Source organism: Cryptotermes secundus, unplaced genomic scaffold (genome assembly GCF_002891405.2).
Source record: "Cryptotermes secundus unplaced genomic scaffold, Csec_1.0 scaffold333, whole genome shotgun sequence".
Classification (NCBI taxonomy): Eukaryota; Metazoa; Arthropoda; class Insecta; order Blattodea; family Kalotermitidae; genus Cryptotermes; species Cryptotermes secundus.
Genome location: NW_019742965.1, coordinates 275,585 through 300,819, shown reverse-complemented (window position 1 = coordinate 300,819; position 25,235 = coordinate 275,585). Strand labels below are relative to the sequence as shown.

Sequence of the window (25,235 nt, the reverse complement as noted above, 5' to 3'; positions counted from 1 at the left end):
CATATTATAAGGTAAGGTTATAAAACCACCTTTTAAGATCATTTTAGTGAAAGTTTCATGTTCCTATCTCATAGAATTTAAGAACAATGATGAATAAATAATTTTCGAGCAAAATTTAAATGGCCGGCTGAATATATTACCGCAGGAGCCGCGGCCGCGGAATTTAAATGACCACGTCAAAGGGTTAAGAATCTGTGTGCTTACCAAATGTGGCCTCTGATGTTCCATATGCATGATTATGTTGCAAAATATGTTTTTTTTTTTTTAATTTGTCAGTCTTATGTCTGATATCATGGTCATGCTCACTGTATCTGACTGTGATTTCTAGTTTTTTTACAAGATTGAATGATGACCCAAAGAGAATGAGATGTCCCTTATTAGCTGTTTCATTAGTTACAGCTGGCAAATGACCACTTACAGAAATCTTTAAGCCCACACGCAGATTGTGTGTGATATGTCAGAGTGTACCAGTGGGGTGCTAATTACAATATTCATCAATAAGCTGCATAGAGAAATAGTAAAGAAAGAGCAGCGCAGGCTGATGAGGTGACAAAACATGACTGGGTAATACTTCACCAATGCCGGTCTAAGGCATGCACTGTCTTCGCTCGCTCGGAAGCCGAGATCGTGGGTTCGAATCCCACTCAGGGCATGGATGTTTGTGTGCGTTTTTCTGTGTTTGTTTACAGGCAGAGGCCTTGTGACGAGCTGATCACTCGCCCAAGGAGTCCTACCGTATGTGTAAGATGTAGAAAAACCGAAGTGAACGGAGAAGTTCATGGAGGTAGGCCTAGGCCCACTGGGGCTGTAGTGCCAAGGAAAAAAAAATACTTCACCAATGTTACCTCATACTCAGCTACTGTTACTGTGTAGAAATATTTGAAATGGAAAGTCATTACACATTTGGACTTATGCTGTGGCAGAATGGCTGAAAGACTGCTGTATCAGATCCTGCCTCATTACCTGCTGATAGAAGATTGATGTGCATTACTTTCTGTACAGTTGAAGCATTTTACGGTGGCATTTAATTTAATATTTGTGTGATGTAACTCCAGTGCTTCTTATACTGCTGATAAATGTTAAAGTAATCACTTGCACATGACTGGCCACTGACAGAATTGAGTGAGGTTCAGTTTTTAGGAGGCATATGGTTTTTCACTTCAGCGTTCAGACCATCTTTGTCAGGTGCTGAGGGCACAATATAAAATGAAAATATCTGTTCACCTTTGTTTTATTCCCTAATGGTGCTTAGGTGCAAGGATAGTTTGTCTTTTACATTTTCCATTGCTTATGTTGCTCAGTGTAAGATAAAAGGCAGAATTTCTTATGTGCCTAAGGACCACGTCATGGAGATATATAGGGGCTGTGGAAAAGTTCCTTGCATTCTAGACTTTGGCACCGAATGAAGGTTAATAGTCATCACAATGTGACTGTTTGCCATTAGAGAAAAGTCCCCATCTCTACCAATTAAACTTTGGTGCTACAACCTGTAGCCAGTCACTTTACTGAGTTGTGTGATGTCTTTCACTGCATGAGTTCTTAACAAAGGCCAGAAATTCAAGATATGAAAACTGCCAAAGGGCTGGCACTCCAGGACATCTTGACAGAAGTCCATCTTTATATTCATAGAAGTAAGTACTTCTTTTAAGCAAGGATATAAATCACTATGAATTTATATTTTGATATTACAACTTCTTATGTTGTTATTGATAATTTGAAAGCTTACATTAATTTAATATGCAGGTGTATTTATAATTGCTTGCCTAATATTGTGATTAATAATTGCATTGAAATCATTAGAAAATTATATTGTCACGTATCCTAGTAACACGGCAAGAAAGTAATGGGTTCCGGATTAGACGAAGCTGTTTATTGGGAAGTTGTTTACGATTGCAATTACAGGGTCTCAGAAATAACGTCTTCCAGATGATGTAATCTGACTAGCCTGTCTCCTCGTTCTTAGCTGAGCTGGTTTCTTCTCTCAGCTGTGCTCTGTTCTGTCTTGTTTGCTTCTGTTCTCGACTGTTATAACCGACAGTCAGACAGTCTAGAAGACACCTTGCTCAAAGGTTCTGTTTCATGTGTTCCATGCACTGGTAGCCAGTGTGTTCATTGCCGCGGGAACTGCAGTAGTTCTGGTTTTCATTTCCATGGTAACAGTCTGTTATGCATGCCTTGTCTCAGAAATGTGCATGAATGTTTGCCTAGCAAAATGAGTAATTCTTTGTCTGGCCTCACTATTCCAGCTTTTAGGCAGTGTTTATCGAGCGTTGCTCGTTAATGGTCTGTTCCAGCTTGTCCCAGCCACATGTTTTAACAAGCTGTTGTCTAGCAATGGATGCCAGCTCTGTTCAGATATTCCGGATTTTAGGCAGGCACAATATGACCATAGTAAAATAGTTGTGTTCTTATGTGATAACTTAGTTTGTGCTTAAGATGGAATTACTTGATACTGTGATATTACCAGTTCTGATTCCTTTAGCCTTGTTAACTCCCCCCCCCCTAAGTTTCTTAATTAAAATTTCTTATTTTTAAATTGCAATAGTCATGCATAGTTCTTCTGCAGTCATTCTTTTTAATGACAGTTTTGAATATCTGAATGCTGTATACTAATTTCCATATACTATCATTTCTCTTTTTAGTTGAACTCCCTTCACCTGCTCTAGTAGGATTGATTATTAAAATGGCTGACATTGAGCATCGTTTAGCATCAGGAACAAATGAAAATATCCAGCTCAGTGCCTTGTTGTCTGCATTTATTACTGCACGAGACATGGTGCCTGTGGTTACAGAGAGTTAATAAGATGCTTTTTGGATTGTGTGTCACAATTTAATACATGCAGGTAAGATTGTTAAGAAGATGCCTTTCAGGCTAAGATGCTTATTGATCAGTGTTAAGATATTAACACAGTATATAGTTTTAAACTTTTTGATCACATACTTGGAAGGAAGAACAGATGTTGCTACCCCATCTGAAGGTATTTAAAAATTATGTGCTGAAAAAGACATTTGGACATAGGAGATATCAGATAACAGGTGAAGAGACAATTATGTATTGAGAAGCTTGCGATTTATAATTAATGTTATTTGGGTAATGGACTAATACTGTTCTGCTTCATGTGTTTTTGGCATTAGATATTATATTGTCATTAGAGTTTAGTTTTTAATTATACTTCCCATGTCACGTTTTGAATAGTGAAGTTGTTCATGTGGGGATCACATGAAGTTTTTCTCTTCTCTTTGATAAAGTTCATCTTCTTCTTTTGTTCTAGATCAAGGTTGATGTTTTTATGTTGTGACCTCATCACCTGTTGAAGGTAGCTGACAATATAACTGCAACATAATGATTGGTGAAATATCATTTAGTGTGCTTGGAAAGCAATATCTGTGTATATATTGCTTCTGGCATTCCTGTCTGTGTGTTAGCTGGTACTCTTGTGCTCTGTTTTAGCCTCAAGGATGAGAACATGCAGTGCACTGACAGATATGTGACTTCTAACAAGTTTTTCAGTATGATAAATTGTTTTATGGTATACCAGCTGCAAGAAGCATTGTGTGTGTGTGTGTTGGGCGTGTGAAAATTGACACATCACTTTCTTCTTCTCCCCCTCCTCGTCCTATGTCTTTATGGATCAAATGATGGTGCTTGCATTGACCATAAAAATCTGTTTGCTATAATTGCTGGTTTTCCATGATCAGTGGTCTTCTTGAAGTCTATTTATGTGGCCTTCAAACCAGTCTCCTAACTCTTTGGTACTTAGTACAAAGGGCATAGGTTGGGTAAAAACCTTTACAGCATTGAGATGCCATTATTCCTCACTGAAGGGCAGGATATCATTTAAATGGGAAAAAAATTATATTCTGTGGACATAAGTCAAAATTTGCAAAATGTGTCTTCAAGCCCTTTCATACTGAGCAATATATATATATATGCAGCAGTCGCTTAACTATAGTCTAAACTTTCAAGCTGTCACCACTTCACATCTACTAAATGATTTGAAAGGGACAAATTTTGCAAACATTGATTTAATGTCCATTATGTCAGATCTGTGGATAAGGATAACATTAACAGTGTACAGAAAATTGTTGCTTTTGCAAAATATTGTATAAAAATGTTTATTTATAAAACAGTATCATATTAAAATACATTGCTTTTTCCAAATACAAGTTTTATTTAAATTTTGTGGAAGACATTTTCAACTCTTCCAGCACAAAGAATAATATGGTAATTGAACTAAATGACAGTTTTAACTAATTTCTTAAGAAACATAATTATCATTTACAGAACAACTTGAATGATTTTCTCTCTGCTTGTATATCTTTAGATTGTATATCATTCTTGCTCTCATTAATTTATTTAGCATATGTTGCTGTAATTGTCATCACATTCATCTTCACTGTAAAGTGTCTCTTTTGAGAGTGGTAAGTGCAGTGACTCTGTCTTGCCACAGTTGGTTACACCTTTCATGTTAGAATGTTTTCTATGGAAATGTTACTGAAACAGTTCCACTTTTGTATTGTGATATTATCTCACAATAAATAAATAAAATATGTCTGCTTGTTGAAGTTCTTGAAACATCTCAACCGAAGATATTGCTGACAAGATTGTTGAAACCATTGCTGATAGAGGACAGAATGCCACCATTTTCATTTGGTTTGTTGATAGGCACTCCCTGGGGACGGTGATAATAGCCATGTTGCTGCTGTGGATGGTAGTAACCATCCTGACGCTGGAAATATAGTGGGCAGATGTCATTATATGAATTGACTGTGTTCCAGCGTGATTTGATTTTAATTGCTGCTTTGTTGATGATAGGGATATGTGAACTGTATATGCATTCTGTTTGATTAAATTTCAAGTATAAAATTTGGATTTCGCTGTCTATCTATATTTACAAAAAATTACACCCTGGCTTAAGGATTATTATTATTATTATTGTTGTTATTAGTATTATTATTATTATTATTATATTTAATATTAACAGTTCTTACTGCGATTTATTGGTGTTGTGATCTGCTGCAGATTTTTTTCTAAGTACTTTAGTCTCTCTCTGCCTGTCATCATTCCACTAGTGTTTGTTACCACTAGTGTTTGTGTGTAGTACTGACCAGCTAGCGTATTGACACAGCCTTGAACCTTTTGGATTATGAAGAATGCCATCTTCTGAATGTAGCGCTGTGTAGATCTTGTGCGAACTGACATTTTAGAGGACTGTATCGCCTCCATATTCAGGGTAGAAAATCCATGAAGGAGGAACCAGCATGAGCAGGTGGCTGCAGCCTTGCTCACAGATTTTTCTACCCTGAAGATGGAGGTGATACATTCCTCCAAAACGTCAGTTCACACAAGATCTACATGGCACTACATCCCAGAATTTGGCATTCTTCATAATCACCAGCGTGAAAACTTCAAATCTTATGTAGATTTAGATTAAATTTAATTTTGGGATTATTTAATAAAATTTAAACACAAAATATTATTATTTTATTACCAATAAAATAAATTGCTGAAGTAATAGAACATACTTGGTCTTTCTTTCAAGATTTTAGGATCTCTCACAAGACAAGCTTAATGTATAAAAGAAGTAAAATGTTTATTCAAGAAGAAATTAGAACAATTATGTATTAACAACACACATGTGTTAGTACCTATTTTGTTGATCAGTTTAAGGATAAATCATGCTGAAGAATATTTTTATATTATCGTGCATTGCATAACTATAGCTACCAGCTACTGTATTATATACAGACTGACAATATGTTACATTAAATCTGCCTGGCAAAAGAATGACTTCTTGAATGTTCTCTGTCAACAACTGATGAAGGGATATTTACTGGTAATGCCGTGTTAAAGTATAATTCATTTGACATTCACTCGTTTTCTGTATTATCTGTCAGCAACTAATCCTTCAGTGCAGAAGCATTTTCACTGTACTCCCTTCCCTCGTGTGGGAGAAGCCATCTTTGGTCTATAAAATTTAAGAATTTTATTAAAGATTTTATTTGATTAATTCTCTGATATAAATATTGTAAAGTGGATGGACACAGTGTTGCTAGGTAACTGACTGCAAAACACCTTGCGACCGTTGCTATGCAATCGGTCAGTAAACGTGTTCCAACAATATATGCTGTTTACTCTGTCGTCTGCGAGAGGCCTATGTAAGGGGGTTCAATGCACCAGAGGAGCGTTGAAGTTTAGCAGTTGTCGAGAACACTTGACCGAGAGCAGCGAGAATTGTGATAGTGGTAAAGAAGCGTCTGAAGGACATTATAAGTGACAGTAATTGGGACACTGCCTAATAAACATTCTCCAAATCGGAGACCTGTTTGAAGCTATTTGTCGCGTTACATATGAAACATGTGACAATTTGTTAACTTCATTAAACATGAATAGAAAGGCATACTCCATTTTTGAGAACATATATTTTTCAAATATGTTTCTTGAATTTATGTGTCTGCTCCTCATTGGTGATGATGTTTACTGATTGCAGATAGAAATCTGTTGTTGCAGATGTATCATACTACAGTCTAAAAAAATTTTCCCTTGTAGTTTGATATAAAATGTTCATTACATCAAAATAACTTTCACAAGAAATTATAGATAGTAATCGGTGTGTATCTTATGCCATTGATGAAGTTTGGTTTGAACTTAATGCAGTTTTATATATACCTCTAGATTGGAGGATGCAAATAAAAACTAAATTTTCTTGCAAAATCTTGGGGCAGACTCCCAATACCAAACTTAATCAAAGTCGATCAAGTATTCCTCATAAATTAAACATGTAGACAGGCAAACTGATGGACATTATCTTTCACATTATGCTTTTTTTACTCGTGCCTTAAGGTAGGAAGCTGCAAAAAGGCTAGATGCATAGAGCATGTCTTTCTGCACTGAAGGTTTAATGCACTAATATGTATGTTTATATTGGGTTCATCCCTTGATGACCCAGATTGGGTAAAATGTCATTATAAATGCACTACCCCAGAGAAAGTAAATATATTTGAGTGAGAGTTATGTATGAAAGGACAGACAGTAGTGAAGCATCTGAAGGTTGTGTTGCTACTTACACACTGCAGAGACTTAAACTGATACTACTGTTTGTGTCTAAGATATGGGGAAGACAATTGACCCATCAACTGGTAATGTTTTTTCTTTGGGGATTGCTGTTGTGTCATCTAGCTGAAATGATAGACCCACATTATTCATATATACACATACATATATATATATACATATAAAAACCCAGTTTTCCACCTGTACATAACAGAAGATAAGACAAAATGAAACCAATGAAATTGAAGTAAATCAGGAATATGCAAAGTTTATTCACAAGCCACAAACAGCCCTGTGGTCTGTGAGTGTTAGGCATTTTTAATTTTAATTGCTGCCTTGTTTGATGACAAAAATATTTATGATTAGTACAAAACTGTGACTTAAGTCTTGCATTTCTGAAGAGAAAGGACAAGAATCCATTACTGACCTGTAAATAGTTTATTATTGGGTTTGAGATTGTAAGGGCTAGTGAACAGCTTTTATGAATGCTTCAGTAAAATATGAAGATTCTGGGATCATTTTAAATCATGGTTCCAGAATCTTGTACTGTAAATGTAAAAAAACATCAATTGTTAGTGTTCACTCAATTGATGGATGAATTTGTTGAATTTATATGTTCTGACTGTTTTGAAAAGTCATTTGTACTGGAAAAGGGGCATTAATTTTTTTGAGTACATTAATGAGAAAATTCAGTAAATGAATATGCTTGTAATCTGTAGAGAAAGGAAAACTTGAAAGGGGTAAGCTTGAGATTCCTCACTTCAACTTTTTTGGTCAAACAAATTTGTATGACCTTATGGAGAAACTAAAATCTGTTTATTATCTCTATAGTTATGAATTTCTTCAATCAGAATAAGAAAATACATTGTACATAACTGTTTCAATATTTTAATAATATGGATAATTTTAGGAAAATATCATTATGCTATAAAAGTCAGCAATTAAACTTTAAAAATATCCAAACTGCATACATTTATTTAACTCAGTTTGTGCCTTAAAACTACAGGTGATATCTAGCTACCAGAGAGCTTTTGGAGGATGAAATGAAAGTGATAGAGCAAGTTAAATTCTAATTTTTAATACTGGTGAAGGGAATTATTTTAAATAACATTCACTACATGTTTCAGGTACATAGAAGGGAAGTCTAAGCACTACCAGTATTCTGTCTACAGTTATTAAGATGCAACAAGAACATTCTGCCTTGTTAAAATAACATTGTTTAAAGAAGTGCTGAAGCCACTTGTCATTTGAAGTGTGCATTTTAGGATTCTGAAGGTTTGGTCTTCGTAAGTTTTAATACCACTGGTACTACTAGTAGATGTGTTTGCAGCGTCACCATATAAATATCACATATCATGACTTTGCAGTGATTTATCAGTTGTTATAAAAAGTAAAAGGTAAAGCTAACCCTGTAACAGGCCATGGCGACCCATAGGTTTTGAGACATCGAGGCTGCCACATTTTCTAGGCAGTCATCTCACAGATGGCCTTGGGGCTGTCAGCCTTACACACTGGCTGCCTTTTACCATGACTTTGCAGTGATTTATCAGTTGTTATAAAAAGTAAAAGGTAAAGTTAACCCTGTAACAGGCCATGGCGACCCATAGGGTTTTGAGACATCGAGGCTGCCACATTTTCTAGACAGTCATCTCACAGATGGCCTTGGGGCTGTCAGCCCTACACACTGGCTGCCCTTTACCATGGGAAGATTCCTGATACCCATTTCTGTGAGAGGCTGAGTCAACCCCAGGGCCATAATGCGGCTGGAAGGATTAAGTCAGTTGAAGAACCCAGTGACCTCATCAGGAATGGTGTGTTATTTTCCAGACAAAGTCACTTACAAAAGTTGCATATTTTTCAAAGACCCTACAGTTTATTAATGCTTATGTTTTTCCCAACCCACAATTTCATACTGCCTCCATGTTGATATAAGTACCAAGCTGGAAAGATCTTTAGGGAAATTAAGGAGAGGGTAGCAATAAAATGAATCTATTCATGATTAGCCTTATAAGCAGGTATTTAAACTAAAAGCATATTGGTCCTGTTTGTTAGCACCATATGAAGAAGTGGCATACTTCTGAACCTCAGCTCTGGGTGGGCATGAGTGGTTAATTTCAAGCTTTGGCCACTTTACCGGAATGACTGCGGATGTTGGGTAACAAGCTGAATCATATAGAACGCAATTACAAAAACAGTCTCTAAGGAAAATTGATAATTTCTAGGGATGAAATAGGTTGACCATCATCAGTTCATGAAACTTGGGGCTGTATTTTTTAGGCACGCTTTGTGAAAAATGAAGCACATGTTACAGTCGTATCTCTCAGCTAATGAAGTGGCTGAATTTTTGTTAAATATTGTGTGGATAAACCATAATTAAATTTGGCAATTAAAAGTTACTTTAGACATTATTGGTCAGTTAGAACTGGCACTTTGCATACTGTTATATTTATGATGTTAAGTGTATTCCAAATTTAAAATGAGAGACATTTCATGCCATAAAATTAGGAGAACTTAACAAATATTTTATGGCATGTACATATTTTTTGTTCTGTGAGCTCTTTCTTGAAAAAAAAAATAATTATAACATTAACATTTCCAATCATAGTTCCTTGTTTAATTTGAAATAATCATCTGGGTATAGGTAAAAAAATTTAAAGTTAATAACCCTCATGCAAATGTAACAGAAAGGTTGATATTTTGAACATATTTGTGATACTAGATTTTGGAAAGAAATGTTGTACATTCAATGACTGTAGAATGAATAAGACAGCCATAAGTTCAACCCCAATCAGACAGATTGGAACCTTAGAGTTCATCCCTTTATTTCACAGATAATAGTCATTTTAGATGACTTAATTTTAATATAAATAACTGAGGCACTTAAGCTAATCTGTGAAAGGAACTGCTCTCATATATTGCATGATCTATTTGAGCGTATGGAAATTTGTTTCCAGCAGGTGTCACTAGGAGAGAGGAAGTGTAAAAAGACTTTTTTGAGTACTGAAGCTGGAAATGATAGGGTACATGGCACTGTTTTTTGATCACAGCTATCTTATACCTGTGGTTAGGGGCAGAGACAATCTTCAAAACATTGTACATTCTTTTTATCCAGGTAGTGGACACTGTACTAAGGAAATATGGAAATACAGTACAAGAATTTAAATGGAGTCGCATGAAAACAAGTACAAGTAGAGGTTTCATTAGTTTTATTTATATGCAGTGGTGATTGCATATTTCACTCCATTTTCTTTGGTATGAAATGTCATGAAATATTTCCCTTTGTAACACAAGACTGTGTAGATTATACCCTGGCAAAGCACCTACAGCATGGAAAAAGATCCAGAAGATATTTATAACAAGAGTTCAAAGGTGCAGCCCATACTGGATGGACGCAGTTTACACATGCATTCTTTCCACCTTGGAATTATGTATTCACATTAGAGAACGTTTCCTAAAGTTTTAAATGTAGTCATTGTGGTACTTTGGTTTCTAGTGTTACTATGGTTGCTATTATTACTATGCTTCCTATGGTTACCATTGTTACAGCAATTATGTAGTTGTGATAGTGTTGCTCTCACCTCACCAATTTATGTGTGTGCCATGTTGATATTACTGGATGTACAGTATTAAACATTACATATTTTGTGTTCATATTGGACTTCATCATAATCTATCCAGCAATTCTCAAGTTGATACTTTTGGACAGATGGAAAAAAGGACAGCTGTGAACATTCCTTTGTTTATTTTTTTTTTTTGCATGTTGTGCAAAGATGCACAATAACCAATTATTGATTATAGACCCTCACAGTGCTGAACTACTGATGCTAGTTCAGTCCTTGGGTAGCTATATTGTGTGGATGTTTCTGAGATACATGCTGCCTCCATCTTCAGGTTGAGTGTGCCAGAACCCTTTGACCTTGAAGGTGGAGGCAGTATCTGCCTTCAAAATCTTAGCAATGTTACCCATATCCACATAGTGTAACCACCCGAGAATTGAACTAGGCACATAAAAATTCATTGGCTTTGTGTATAGTACATGGTAATGTATGCTGTAAAAATATTTATATATAGTGTTTTCTTCCATCATTGTAACTTGGCATTGTGGGTGCTTTGCCTATGCTTAACATCTAAACATAGGTACACAGAAAGTACCATTCAACAAACATTCCCAAATAGAAGGAAATTTCCTGACCTTTGCAGCTGATGATTCAAGTAGAATGTGCTTATCACTATATAAATATGAAATAAATACTGATGTGTAAGCCTCCATCATGAAGACTAAAGTAGCATTGTGCATGTATACTTACAAAAAGTTGTCTAGTTTTGGAAAATAAAATAGTAAACGTTCCTAAATTCTGGATGAGAGAGTATTTCATTAAATCAAATCACACAACAAAGCTATAATTTCCACAGTCAGTTTGCACAACTCAGAGATATTAATTTTGCAAGACCCCATGAAGTGAGTGCAGTTTGAATTAAGGCTATAATGACAGTATTTCACTAATACTTATTAGGGCAAGATGTCACTCTCTAAATTGTGCCAGCTAAGAAAATGCATGAGGTTTCTCTTATGTTTTAGTTATGCAGTCATACCTATATATTTGTGACAGGTTTACATCCATGGCTGCCCACACAAATGTTGCCACAGGACCATACTGGTGCATCAGGCCCTGGGTTTTGTGGGTTAGACTGTGGTCAGCAGTGTCCTTCCATTTCATGTGTTAACCAGACTCCACTTCCTTTACAATCGGCCCCACATCACCTACATCCAGCTACTCCATCCTTAGGGTGGTATGTACCACCTGACATGGTCTTCTAGAGAGCATGACTCTGTTAATATGCTTCTGCCACCGGTGACCTTTAGTCATCCTAACAGGTACTTTCCTTGGGGTCGAACAAGTGTCCTTGCCCTGTACACCTCTCCTTGGTGGGTGGCTTTCAAACCCAGACCAACTGGAGCATCTGCCACCACCAAGGGGCTCTCCAACTGCACAACCACGACCATTCCACACCAAACCAATATTACCTCTCTGCTGGCCTTCCATGTGGGGGGATGACTAAGTGTACCCCCATGGAACTATAATGGCACTTGTTCCTCTTCCATTTATAGCACACGACCCTCAAAATCTGTGGAGACATCCCCATCAAGAGAGGCAGGGTCTTCCATGTTGCCATCTGCAGGATGTATGGTCAGGGTTGCTGTCTATCAGGCAGCCCTGTGGTGATATTGGGTTGAGCAATGCTCATGGATGCCCTGGTTCTGATGGTCACAAGGCATGACTTGTTCCCTATCCAACCCTTAGCGTTAGACTGTTGTTGCTCTGTGTCAGTGTTCTGATTGTGACACGAGGGACCAGGAGTGATGACACCAGCACCTTCTTGATGCTGTCCCTTGCTTATGTCTCTGGACCCCTCACACCTCCTCATAGGCAGTCATTGGGGTGTCCCTGTTGACATGTCCTTCTAAGACAGCTTGCGCCACCACACTGTCAGCATATGGGTTTCCCTCTCTTGCAGCACATGGCCTCTGCCAACGATGTTGTCATGGGGCTTTGAACCTTACTGCTTGCAGTCTTTTTGGTGGTTCTGCTGCCACCAGTTGTGCCTTGAACTCCTACAGTATCCCTCATACCTATTCTTGCCTGGCCTTTGTTGTGGCCCTTGGGCTTTCTTGGCCACTTTGTATGCATTCCAGCTTGTCCACAACCCTATCCTTATAAAGCTGCCACACAGGACTCTTTTCCAGTCCACATTCTCAGATCTGAACTCACTGTCTTGTGATATGACTACACAGTGGGTTAGGGTCAGAAATGGATTTATTTGGCACAAGTTTGTCTTATGTAGAAGTCACTATGAATATTCACAATTGTTTACTATTAGCGACTGGACTCCTCTTGCTTAGTTCCTTAGTGCCCCATCTTCACAGGCTGACTAGGACTGAAATAGAACCTTCTGGCTTTCTCCTCATCTTAGTTTCATATTCAGAGGTAGCAAGGTAGACCAAAGACTGGGCTGGCATGCTTCTTTATGTAGCCTCATTACAGACCACCTAGGCAGTGTTATTCTCAGCAGTACCTCAACTCTTATGGCTGATGGGGCTTTGTGCTTTCATCACCCAGTGAATGGGTGAGCATTTTATATTCTTGTGATTTCCAGCATTCCAAGGCAGGCTTCTGGATTTCAGACATCCTGTCTCAGTATGTCAGTGTTATCTCATATCTTATGTGACTGGATGTTCACAGTATTGAAAATGGCCAGGTTTTTAATCTGGGATAGCCCATGTGAGATTTATGCTGGATGATATAGAACTGGGACAACTTTTGGTTTCAGAATTTCCCATTTTCCCCTGCTAGTTATCATTTTACAAAGCACCATATCAATCACTGCCCCTGCTATTTATGGTCAGCTTTTCTAGGCATGACATTATTAGTCCTCTGTTAGGTCTTCATCTCTGATGGATTCTGAATGAAGAATCCAATCTAAGTGTGTGTATTCTGGGCAATTACAGCTTTTTAGGATGAAATGATGTCCAGTGATTGGGTAATTGATCTAGCTCTCTTATTGTGACCTGCATCTCACTTTAACAGTAGCTGGGTTGGTGTAAGCACATCAATATGCGCACACATCCATATATGCTCATACACATGGTAACCTAAGACATCTTAGCTGCTTCCACTTTTTTAGTGGCTATATTAGCTGCAGAGAAGATATTTCATGTAAAGAGATTTGAGAAGGGCTGGAAAGTAATAGGTCCTGGTATATTTTGAAAGTCCTGTTCTTACTATTGTAATGAAAACCATGAATAACCTCAGTCGTAATAACCTGTTTCCAAACAGTTTTGATAGCGCCAAGATTCACATGTAATGCACTGGTCCATATCTGATTTAGCCAAAAATTTATGAAGCAAGTCATTGCAACATTTTACGTTATCATTCTGTTGGGTTATAACACAATACTACTTTAGTCATGCCAGTGGATGGATGTACTCATATATCATAATAATCTTCACACACAGAGTGAAGTGAGATTTCTTATTCTTGACATGTATCCATCAAGTTTCATGTCTTTGGAGAACAAAACACAATAGCTAAATGATTCCAGACATATACACTGGAAACAGGGCTATCTCTAGGGTACAGTTACAACTCCAAGTTTGAATACCACTATACTTTTCTTTAATGATGTTGATAGTCTTAGTTTCAGATTATTTTAAGAACAATGATAAGTCACTCACTGTGGATGGCTGGGGTTCACAACTCAGTAGTAAAACTGGAATCTTTCTCTTTACACCACCACCATCTCATCCAGGACAGTTCTGAGGTCCACTTAGCCTCCAGTGGTTACTTCAGGGATATATGGCCAGAATATGAAATTGATCAGTCACCTCCATTTAAAGCCAATGTCTTGAATGCATGGAACATAACATCCATACCCCCAACATGATTTAATGGCATGGCTTAAGTGCAGAGGATACTTTTAATTTGGTGGCGTAGCAAATTTGATTTTTGAAAGGTGGTTTGTGTGTTTTAGTGTGAAAGTGGCCCAGTATCAGTACTGTAAAGAAACGGTACCCCAGTGCACGGTAACAAAAATAAATATTGTGACTGCTAACCTTCCTGCATACATCACCTGCTTCGAGGAGTAGAATATGCTTTTTTTATTCATTGTCAACATTCTGTGATCATGTTTCATTTATAGAGTGGACATTTCTTCAGCATGTAAACCCAAACACATGGTTGACATTCTGTTATGGCACTATAATAATTATATCTGGCATTGAGGAAATGTCACTGACAAGAAGCTAGTTTTAAGTTTCGTTAAATCTGAATTTGACTTTTATGATATATTAAAAGTCAATAAATCTCATTCTATCCTAGGGATGGCCCTGAGTGGTAGAATAATGATTAGATGGAACAGTAAAATAATATTTGAAATTCACTCACATTACTCATATATTCTGCAAGTTGATTAGCCCTCTGCTAAGGTTTATAAATAATAGGCACAAGATTTAGAATTGTTACATGCTGAAAGCTATCTTAATTATGTAACAACAATATACATAAATTCAGCTCTAAGTTAATGAAATACATCTGAACATGTTCGTAATTGCGTAACATTGGTCTCCATAACTGGTGTCATATTTAAAATATTACAGCTGAATTATTATTAGTATATAAAGGTTCAGGGAAGGTTTCTGCTGCAGCTGTCTTATTGCTGAATTCTTGACAATGGACAAAAGAGTATCAGATTGTGTGTTTTAGAAACATTGCCAATAGCAGTGAAACATATGAGGCAAGTTTCAATGTTGGTCCATTTTTGTTGAAGTCTTCTGGGCATAACACTGTTATCATGGTGAAAATAACTCACCTTTTTGGTCACAGTAATGGAACAGGATACCTGAGAATGTCACATGCCAGTGGCAGCAGCAATTGTTATGGTTTGGCTGTGGTGAACATTTGAGATCACCATGAACCACTCTTTGCACTGCTCTGTCATCACAGTTTGTGACTTGCTTTATTCCCAACCGACCACAATTTGTAACCCTCTGTTAATTCCTATATAAACACTTTCACACTATTTTCCTCTTTGACCTGAAGAAGAAGAAGATGGCAAATTCCTCGATATTGTCTGTGATATTTACCAGTTTTATTTTATGCTATACCCAAAAGACCATACAGTGATGAAACATGTTCTGTTTAAAGGAGATGTGACATATTTATTTTGGTATTTTCTTTATGCAAGAACGGACATACTATGGCCCATTTGCCAAATTTAAGCATCGAGACAAAACTGGCTCTTTTCAGTGGAAGTAAGATATCATACAATTGCATAGGAAACTGTGAAGTTACTGTTATATTATTTGGGGGCTATGCCAATGCATAGGCCTTCCACTAGATGGGCTCACTGTGTGGAATGCCATCATTCAGTTGTGATACAGATGGAAAATTATTGGCCTGCTTGCAATATTTGTCTTCCCATAATTGACCCTGTCTGCATAAAACACAAGGCCTTGGATCCTCACCCAAAAGGCATACCAAACACGAGCTTTTACATCATGGAGTGGAACTTTGTGCAAGACATTGATTTTCTGTACTCCATTACTGACTGAAGATACCAGTTACAGAAATTACTGGATCATGTGGTTGTAGAATATGCACAGTTGTGGTTTTTTGAGATTGGAGATTCAATAGTTTTGTTTCAATTCATGCAAGGTTCATTCTTTATTGGAACATATAAGTTTACAGTGGAGTATCAAGTGTCTTATGAATATTGTGTGGAAGTGTGTAAGCATATTAGGAAGTGGCAGAGGAAACCCAGATTAAATGTTCTCATGGTTCAAGTTTCCTACAGAAACACTCCTTACAATCTTATCAGTAAAGTTAGAACTAGTCTGTATCACTGTCAACTACTGAAACAAGACAAATTGTACAATATTGGAGCTTGCCGTGAAGATTCATGTTGGTAGCCTCTTAACTGCCTTGCACAAGAAACTGGAATAAGAAGAGAGGCTGCAGGGACCACAACATTATTGAAAACGAAACATCACAAAATAACAGTTGTCAGTCTTTGTGGCCATGTGACAAGTAAATTGTATGTATATGCAGTATATTCAGTCCACATTGGCAAACATGATCCAGAACTTTGTTTTATCTGAATAGGCACATGAACACAAAATGATGGATACTAGAGCACAGAAGATCGTTGTCTTATACATTAAGTTCCATTCCATGACATATATGTTGTTTGGTATTAGCCCTAAGTGAAAGGAAGATAATGGATCCTGTGATCTATTCAGATAATATTAATTCCAAGAGATATGTACCCCAAGGGTCCAATAACCTTCACTCTTTGATGTTATTGTCACAGCTAAGCAGGAAAGGTGACAGTCCACCAAATGGCTTGGTGTAGTGGAAAAGTTATGCCCTGGCACAGTCACTAAATATCCTCCCTGCACAGTCCTCTATGGTTTCAGCTGTTTTTATTCTCATTATATGCCAGAAAGTTTAGGTTCCAAATGTGGCCTGCATACAGAAATATATTTTCACTCCAGATTTATGACATATCCCTTTCAGACTCAAGTAAACACAAATATGTAAATTGTTAGGGAGCGTGGAATATAAAAAATGAAGAAATTTTGGTGACATGGTGTTTCAGAAGTTGGCCCTATTTCCATCTTTCAAGTGATTGTCATTATAGTGATTGTTTCATTAATGTTGGTCTGAGGCATATTTAATGTACATAATATTTTGGGAGTTGGCTATACTCCTGTCTGCAGGTGGTTGTCATTATGTTGAGAGGTTCTTTTTTTTTAAATATATGTCAGTATAATGTCAACCAGTTACATAAAGGTGGCACATGATACATTGTGTATAATAAATATACCCAAGGCAATGAAATAAAATCATGGCATAGGAGAAGTAATATCCTGTCATACACAGCTGTATTCTGTGTCTGAAAGGGATATGTATGAGAAATGTGTGAGAACTCTGCTATAACAAGGTTGCAGACATTCCATTAGTATAACTATCTAAGTAACTCTGATTTAGGACTAATTTGCATGTATCAAATATAGGTATTTCTTATTACAGTACCATCCAAACAGCAGTCTGGTCTTCCCACAGAGTAAAGTATTTCTCTTACACAATGCCAAAGCGAGCAGTATGACTTATTGTCCAATCCACTTTCCATTATATGCCACTGAAATCCTTTGGCTTGGGGACATAAACATGATGAATTAATATGCAGATCACAGACTCAGTTAATTTTCTCATGAGCAGAAGTGGAACATTCAGTTTTACTGTTGACTTTGCTATGATATGATTGTCTACTCTGGTGTGTAGACTGTACTCATGTATTTGCCTGGCTGTGTAAATTGTGAAGCTAAACACTTGCTTCTTTTAAATTTAAGTGCAACATAACAAAATCATGTAGACTTTTCTCTCATACAAATATGAGTATCCCTTGCTTTATGCCTCAAGAAAAGAGGATCAGAGATTGAAAAGCCATCAAGTAAATTTCATATTAACCACTTGGATATGAGAACTATTTGGTCTTCATTAAAAGAAATGGTATAACTTACTCTCCATTTACACATTAAAGACACCCATGCAAGGTGCATTGCCACATGATAAGAAGTTACAGGAATCTAGACTATTTCATCTTGGAGGATAACCCACCTTCCCAACCATGTTTTGTCACAGCATCCAACTACCTTCATATAATATGCTGCTTTTTGTGTCTTTTCAGCTTCTGTTACGGAAGTTTAATGAATTTTCACTCATAAATGTTGCTGTAAAATTATATTAAGAATTATAGTTTGTGTGTGTGTGTGTTATAGCTACTTCCCTTCATAAACGTTACATCATGCGTGTATAAGGGGGAGAGAGTGGTCCCAATCCTTTCACTTCAATTTTTCATTATTAACACATTCATCTGCCATTGCAGTTATTTTAAACGAAAGCAGTAGCTAATGCTTCAAGTTAGTAGTACTGTGGTCTTCTGGGATGTGAAGCTATGTAGTCTAGTAGGTAGCTACAAAAATTTTGTAGGAACTACTGCCTCCATCTTCAGAGTAAAAGACTACCCTGAAAATGAGAAATACAGATTCCTCCAAAATGTTGGTACCTTTCTATCGGACTGCATGGTGCCACATCTAGAGAGATTACAATATTGGCACTCATTGCCATGAAAACCTCATATCCTGCCTCTGGTATGCTCTTATCAACTTCCTAGCCTCTGTCTATCTTTGCAATGGTGAAGAATTCCAGTTCTGATGTGGTGTCAGCTAAGAAATGGGCTCAACTATCTCCAGAAGTTAGATGATGGTAACTGCTGACAGAGGGGGCCTATAGCCTAATATGGTCTGAACAGTGACTGAGGCCTACAGTTCCTCATATTCAGCTTCATTCAGGCAAGAATCTGTTAATAAGCAGCTGTCATCACCACACATTGCAAATGGAGGGGGGCACATCTGTGTCACATGAGCTGACTACATGCTGACACATTAATGTACTTATTCTAGCTATCTTGCATAATGTGAAACATGTCTATCACATAAAGTTTAATTTAATTTTCTTGTGCATGCAACATCGATCAAGCCATGGCTGTGTTCAAAATACCATTATCAAAATTTGACAAAATTAGAGTTTAATTTATTTCAGTTTGGGTTTGACAGTCTCAGCTGTCAGTTTAGGCTGTTTGACTAATTGAATAAGATTTAACTTACAAGTACTTTGCATATAGAGTATTTTCATGTAATTAGAGTCTTTATATATGTGTTTTTCATCCTGTTTTGTAACTCACTGCTATGTGTATCAGCCCGGCTATCACAACACAACTTATAAATAAACAACTGAAGACACTAATATTATTCATGAAATCAGTATTTATTTATTCATGAAGCATGCTCGCTACATGTGTCGACCATAAATGGTCATCATTAGGCATTAAAATATTAAAAATGTTGTCAACATACATCATTGAACTGCTTTCTCAATGGAGCCATTGTTACTAGTCCCATCTAATACAACCAATTCCTCAAGATATGATATAATACATTATATTGAATTAAATATTAATGTAGGTAAGTCTATATTTTCTATTATTATAGTATGCATTAACATTGGAAGTTAAAACTTAATATTTAGCCTACTTTGTATAGGGTTTATAGCGGATTGGGGTAGGAAGGGTTGTATGTATTGAATTAATGCTGTGCATAGGGTATGTATTTAGTGGGGTGTGAGTGTTATGTATGTGGTATATGTATATATGGTGGAGGGCGGAATACCACAAATTTCAGGTACATTCTATATTGATGTCTTTATGCTAATTTTTATATTTATCATCCATTGCCAATTTTGTTGTCCTGTGTTGAAGTGTTATTCTGTGGGTATCTAGGGTTGAAGTTGCTGTTTACGGCTATATGTTTAACATTCTTTGATTATTTTGTTTTTTCTGTGTGGGAGTGTTATACTGTAAGTTCTTTTTGAACTGATGTTGCAGTTCCTGGTATTTTGCTTGTGAGGTAGTTTCCAATGTTGCTGTAAATGTGGTATTACCATATTGTGTGTTGGGGATTGACTCCACACAGCAAGGTAACACTTCATTTACAGCAACATTGCAAACTACATCACCAGCAAAATACCAGGAACTACAACATGAGTTCAAATAGAACTCACAGTATAATACTCCCACACAGAACAAAAAATAATCGACGTGTGTTAAACACATAGCTATAAACAACAACTTCAATTGAAGATACCCAAAGAATAACACTTCAGTATAAACAAAACAAACAAACAAATTCTGAGGCCATTAGTCCGCAAGCTAACTATACTGACTGACCGAGCAACCTCTGCTTGTCAGAAATAGGACAACAAAATTGACAACAGATGATAAACGTTCAAATCAACATGAGGACATAAATACAGAACATACCTGGAATTTGCAGTACTCCAGCCTCCACCATGTACACATACATCACATACATAACACACACTCTCCACTAAGTACATACCCTATACACAGCATTAATTCAACACACGCCACCCTTCCTACCCCATTCTCCATACTCCCATTCCATTATAAACTCCATACCAAGTAGGTTAAAAGTTAAGTTTTAACTTTCAATGTTAATGAATACTATAATAATAGAAAATATAGACTTACCTACATTAACATTTAATTCAGTATAATTTACTATTTCATATCTTGAGGAATAGGTTGTATAAGATGGGACTAGTAACAATTGATCCATTGAGTAAGCAGTTCAATGATATATTTTGACATTTTTGATATCTTAACACCTGATGATGACCATATATGGTCAAAACATGTAGCGAGTATTCTTAGTGAATAGTGTCTTCAGTTGTTCATTTATAAGTTGTGTTGTGATAGATTGATATACATAGCATAATTAGATTTGTCATGTCTGGGCATAAATACATTTTACAGAATGGCATAAAGCGAGGGAAATGTTCTTAAGTGCTATTTGTGAATATGTATATGATACTCTACAGCATTATACATCAATCTTTGGTGTTCAGTTGTAACCCTGAGTACTACAAAAGCATTAAAGCCATTAAACCAATCAGCTGAGTAAAGGTATGAATTCCTCATAACAAAATCTGAAATGAAAACAAAGGAGCAGTAAAATACAGAATCTGAATAAGTGGCTTTACCTCCATTACTCCGCTTCTCATAGCCTTATGCCAGTCTTCCAATGTGTCATGGGCAACCCTTATATGTAGAGCATCATCATTTGAAGTGTGGTAAGGCATGTCTGTTATTTCATGATGCCCAGGACTATAATATGTGTATGGTTCTACAGCTAGCCATTGCTGTATCCTATATCCCTTCACATCATCTTCATTTAATATTAGTTCCCCTCCACCATCACCATCACTGTGACCTATCTCCCCTCTATCACCACCACTACCAATTAATCTTGTCCCATCCTCTGTCATATTATCACCACTACTGTTACTGCTAATACTACTAACACCATCACCACCACCACCAGGAGCAATTATGCTCTCTCTCCAAAGGGGAGCTGAGAATTGTTGTGGGGGCCTCGGGCGTCGCCGGTATGAAGTCTGATTCTTCACCCTGAAGCCTTGACCTACCTTAGCAGGATGAAGGGTCACATTGAGGAGAGTTGGGTGCTGTTCTACTACCATGAAATCCATTTCACGTGGCAGATAGCCATCAGCATAAACCTAGAAAATAAATTTACTAATTATTAATGTTCTTATAAATACTGTATGTTGCTATGATACAAAATACTATGTGATCTGTCTTGGAAGAAAGCACACAAAATAGGTCAGATTACAGTGTATACAAAAATAGATGGCTGCATGTTTTTGTTATGATCAGCACTCCATCATATTCAGGAGGTCTTGTGTTTAAATCTTGACTTAGAAACTTGAGTGAGGATTTCTGTGGTTTTCCTGAGAACCTCCAGACATATCTTGGCAGAATGCTGAAATAGGTCATCACTGCGTTCAGTGTCCTTGTTAGTTTATCATACCTAATTATCTTACCATTCCTTGCTATGTAACTTACAGTTAATAAATCATTGTTAAGAATTAAGAAAAACAAAAAAATACTGTATGAGGATAAGGTAATATAAAAACTCATGTCTGAAATATTGATGAGTTTACATTCAGTCCTGTAATGTTTATGAAATTCTTATTTTTGTGATAAAATGTTGTGAACAGAAATGTTTTTAATTGGCACTTTATATTTCAGAAAACTCCATTCAACATCACATATTTATCCAACATTTTTATGGACATTGATCAAAGTGGTACTCACCCTTTCATGGTGATGACGCAAATACCTCTGTTTCAATATGATATTCCTCACATCATGATGCAACTATTTGCAGTCTTTAGTTCAGAACTTTGCCACATTTTTCTTATGGCAAATATTGGATGCATACATACTATATCAGCAGTTTCTGAGTCAGAGTCTTATGTTATGACTGACGGTCAGTCGACTTGTGTTTCTTGGAATAAAGCACCCATCTGGGGCTTATGACCAGATTTTTATTACTGTCAGTTGCAGGTTTGTTGATGTGGGGCGCCCTCTCAAATGAGAGGACAGGTCTGTCATTTACATGCCCATGCCACTGCAGTCATTTTCAGGTCCAAGTCCCATGGGACCTTGACCATATTTTACTGTCTCAGATTTGAGACTTCCCCTTTCATCACATCCTGCTATCGCAGGGCTACAGTGGAGGCATTTGAACCAGCCTCCACATGGGGTAGCAGATTCTGAAATATTTTATGGATATATTCTGATGTAACAGTTTGAAGCTTTCATCAACAGATAGCTCTAATTTTTCTCAAGAAAACACTGCGCTGTGCAGTTAGAATTATTGTATTTACTTGTTTATTGCCTAGTGTGTAGAAGAGGAGTGGGAAGTTTTTAATTGTACAAATAATAATTTTGCCATGACTTAAGGCACGCTGAATGTTTCTTTAAGATTCTAGGGAGACATGGCATCAGAGGGTCTGGAATAAGGTTTGTTCCCTGTAGCCTCATTGCTGATGTTTGGAAAACATGAGAATAAAGCTATTTACCTCTAATTTATAGATCCCAGGCAACAAAATCCTCCAAAATTCTCCATACTTGGTTGTTTGAAACCCAACATCACGTGATTTGACTTTGAGTGATGCTTTTTCTACTGGATTGCCATTCTCATCCATTACAAATCCATGGACACCTCTGTGCGCTTCTGCCAGGAATTTAACAAGTGACTGAAATTTAAGAAAGCAGATATTGAAAACACTGCGTGATTTTTATAATTACAACAATGCCACGATTTTTGTAAGACTCATTAATTGTACACTTGACAAATGTAAGGAAGAATTACCTCTTGTTTTTTTAAGAATCTTTTTAATTTGATTATTTAACGATGCTGTCAGTATCTGGATTTCGATGATATGGTGATTAATGAATATGGAACATTTGGTGGAATAAATATTGACAGATAAAGCCAAAGTACTCACAGAAAACACAACCCAGTGCCATTTTGTACACCATAAATCCTACATGATCTGACCTTGAATTGAACTTGGGCAGCCAAAATTGGAAGCCAGAAACTAACTGTCTGAGCTACTGCATGGCCCAAATAATTACTGATAACTGACATGAGTAAGAGCGATTTAAAATGTTTGTGTGCATGCTGTTGTTTTTCAGGAGTAAAAATCTGCCTTCTTGAAGTCCGGTGTTGGGTCTTGTGTTTCTGATTATAATTTGCTGTTTCAAATCCAGTAGCACCCCAACCAACTTACTGAATAAGAAATTACGCTTTTACTAGTGATCAAACAGTGTCCTGATTACTGTTATTTGTGATGCAGTTATTAGTAAGTCTGCATAGAAAATAAAACTGTAAGAACTTACCATTCTATTTTCTTCCCAGAACTTGGGAAGCTCTGATGCAGGAGGATATTTGCAGCATGAAAGCTCAAGCGTTATTTCCATGCAGCCATACCATACATAGTTGAAGTCTTGCATTCCACCTAATTGGGTTAATAGTAGTCATGGTTAAGAACAAGAATATAAAGTTATGCTTCAGTTTGGAATATTAATATTTTTCAGATGGATTCTCTGCACTATAATGATACTTAATTACACATAATATTTATTTATTTCAGACACAGTTATAGAGTCTCAGATTAATTTTCTTTCTTTATTTTTTGTTAAGTATACAATCTGTTCAGTAATCTTGGTGATAAAACTTGGCGCCTCTGTTTCTGGAGATAGAAACCATCTCTACAAGGACCGCGCCATAGCTCAAGCGGTTAGTTGCTGGCTTCCCACCGCGGCAGCCTGGGTTCGATCCCGGATCTGGTCAAGTGGGATTTGTGGTGGACAAAGTGGCGCTGGGGCAGGTTATCTCCAAGTACTACGGTTTCCCCTGCCAATCTTCATTCCATCAATTGCTCCACAATCACACTCACCTATCATCTGGGGCTGGTACAATAGGGCAGAAATGGCCGCAGTACAAGGGACTTAGTTCCACACCACTAACATTAAAAAAAAAGTGTACAGGTTCAGCCCAAGTGAGTAGGCCTTTTACCTGAGGATGGAAGCAGAATCCTGTCTCTAAAATGTTTTAAATAAAACAGCAGGATGATGGATAATGTCCAAAAAGTCAGTAATTTTAATGATTTGATTGTTTTTAAGCAGAACAATGCAGAAAATTGTAGAATATAATATGTGCTATGATTACAGAGTCACAAAAGTTCTTGTTAACTTAAGAATTTTATGTCATTTTTGGATTTTAGTATTTTTAGACTCTTAAATTTGATTGTGGGGAATGGAAATTAACTATAACAGAGAGTCATTGATTTATGACATTATTCATTAATGAGTATTCAAAAGATCTAGATGAAACAAAACATTTTTCTTTAAGTCATATCATGCAGTTTGTGTCACAGATACAGTTGTGATTTAATTTATATGTCAGAAAAGGTATTATTAGGTAGGTTAGATCAGTCAGTATAGTGACTAGGTTACAGACTGGACGATTTAGAAATTGGGGTTCATTATGCCAGAATGACCAAGAGATCTTTCTTCTGCTCACATTGTCCAGACCAGCTCTGGGTTCAAAACAAACTTCCTATGTGATGGGTACTGGGAACGCTTTTTCTAAGGCTAAAGTACCTGATTC

The 25,235-nt window shown here is 36.8% G+C and overlaps 2 protein-coding genes across 7 annotated transcripts in view; one reads left to right on the top strand and one right to left on the bottom strand.

Annotated features, from left to right (window-relative positions):
- LOC111873446 (replication factor C subunit 5) overlaps positions 1-8,575 on the top strand; it is a 17,913-nt gene extending 9,338 nt beyond the window's left edge. The window contains exons 7-9 of one of the 3 annotated variants that reach the window (XM_023868175.2): positions 1,554-1,631; positions 2,643-2,843; positions 8,182-8,575. In XM_023868175.2, coding sequence (XP_023723943.1) covers positions 1,554-1,631; positions 2,643-2,800 — 236 coding nt within the window. In that variant the 3' untranslated portion in view covers positions 2,801-2,843; positions 8,182-8,575. Of the gene's footprint in view, positions 1-1,553; positions 1,632-2,642; positions 2,844-3,272; positions 4,554-4,666; positions 5,213-8,181 lie in introns of those variants that run through there. The other 2 variants (XM_023868177.2, XM_023868174.2) reach the window with 2 other exon arrangements.
- The window catches only part of LOC111873444 (carboxypeptidase D), a 74,942-nt gene continuing 54,264 nt past the window's right edge, over positions 4,558-25,235 (bottom strand). For 3 of the 4 annotated variants that reach the window (XM_023868170.2, XM_023868171.2, XM_023868172.2), the window contains 4 exons: positions 23,963-24,081; positions 23,140-23,316; positions 21,679-21,771; positions 4,558-4,730 (listed from right to left, as the gene is read on the bottom strand). In XM_023868170.2, coding sequence (XP_023723938.1) covers positions 4,581-4,730; positions 21,679-21,771; positions 23,140-23,316; positions 23,963-24,081 — 539 coding nt within the window. In that variant the 3' untranslated portion in view covers positions 4,558-4,580. Of the gene's footprint in view, positions 4,731-7,068; positions 7,181-21,678; positions 21,772-23,139; positions 23,317-23,962; positions 24,082-25,235 lie in introns of all 4 variants that reach the window. The other variant, XM_023868173.2, reaches the window with a different exon arrangement.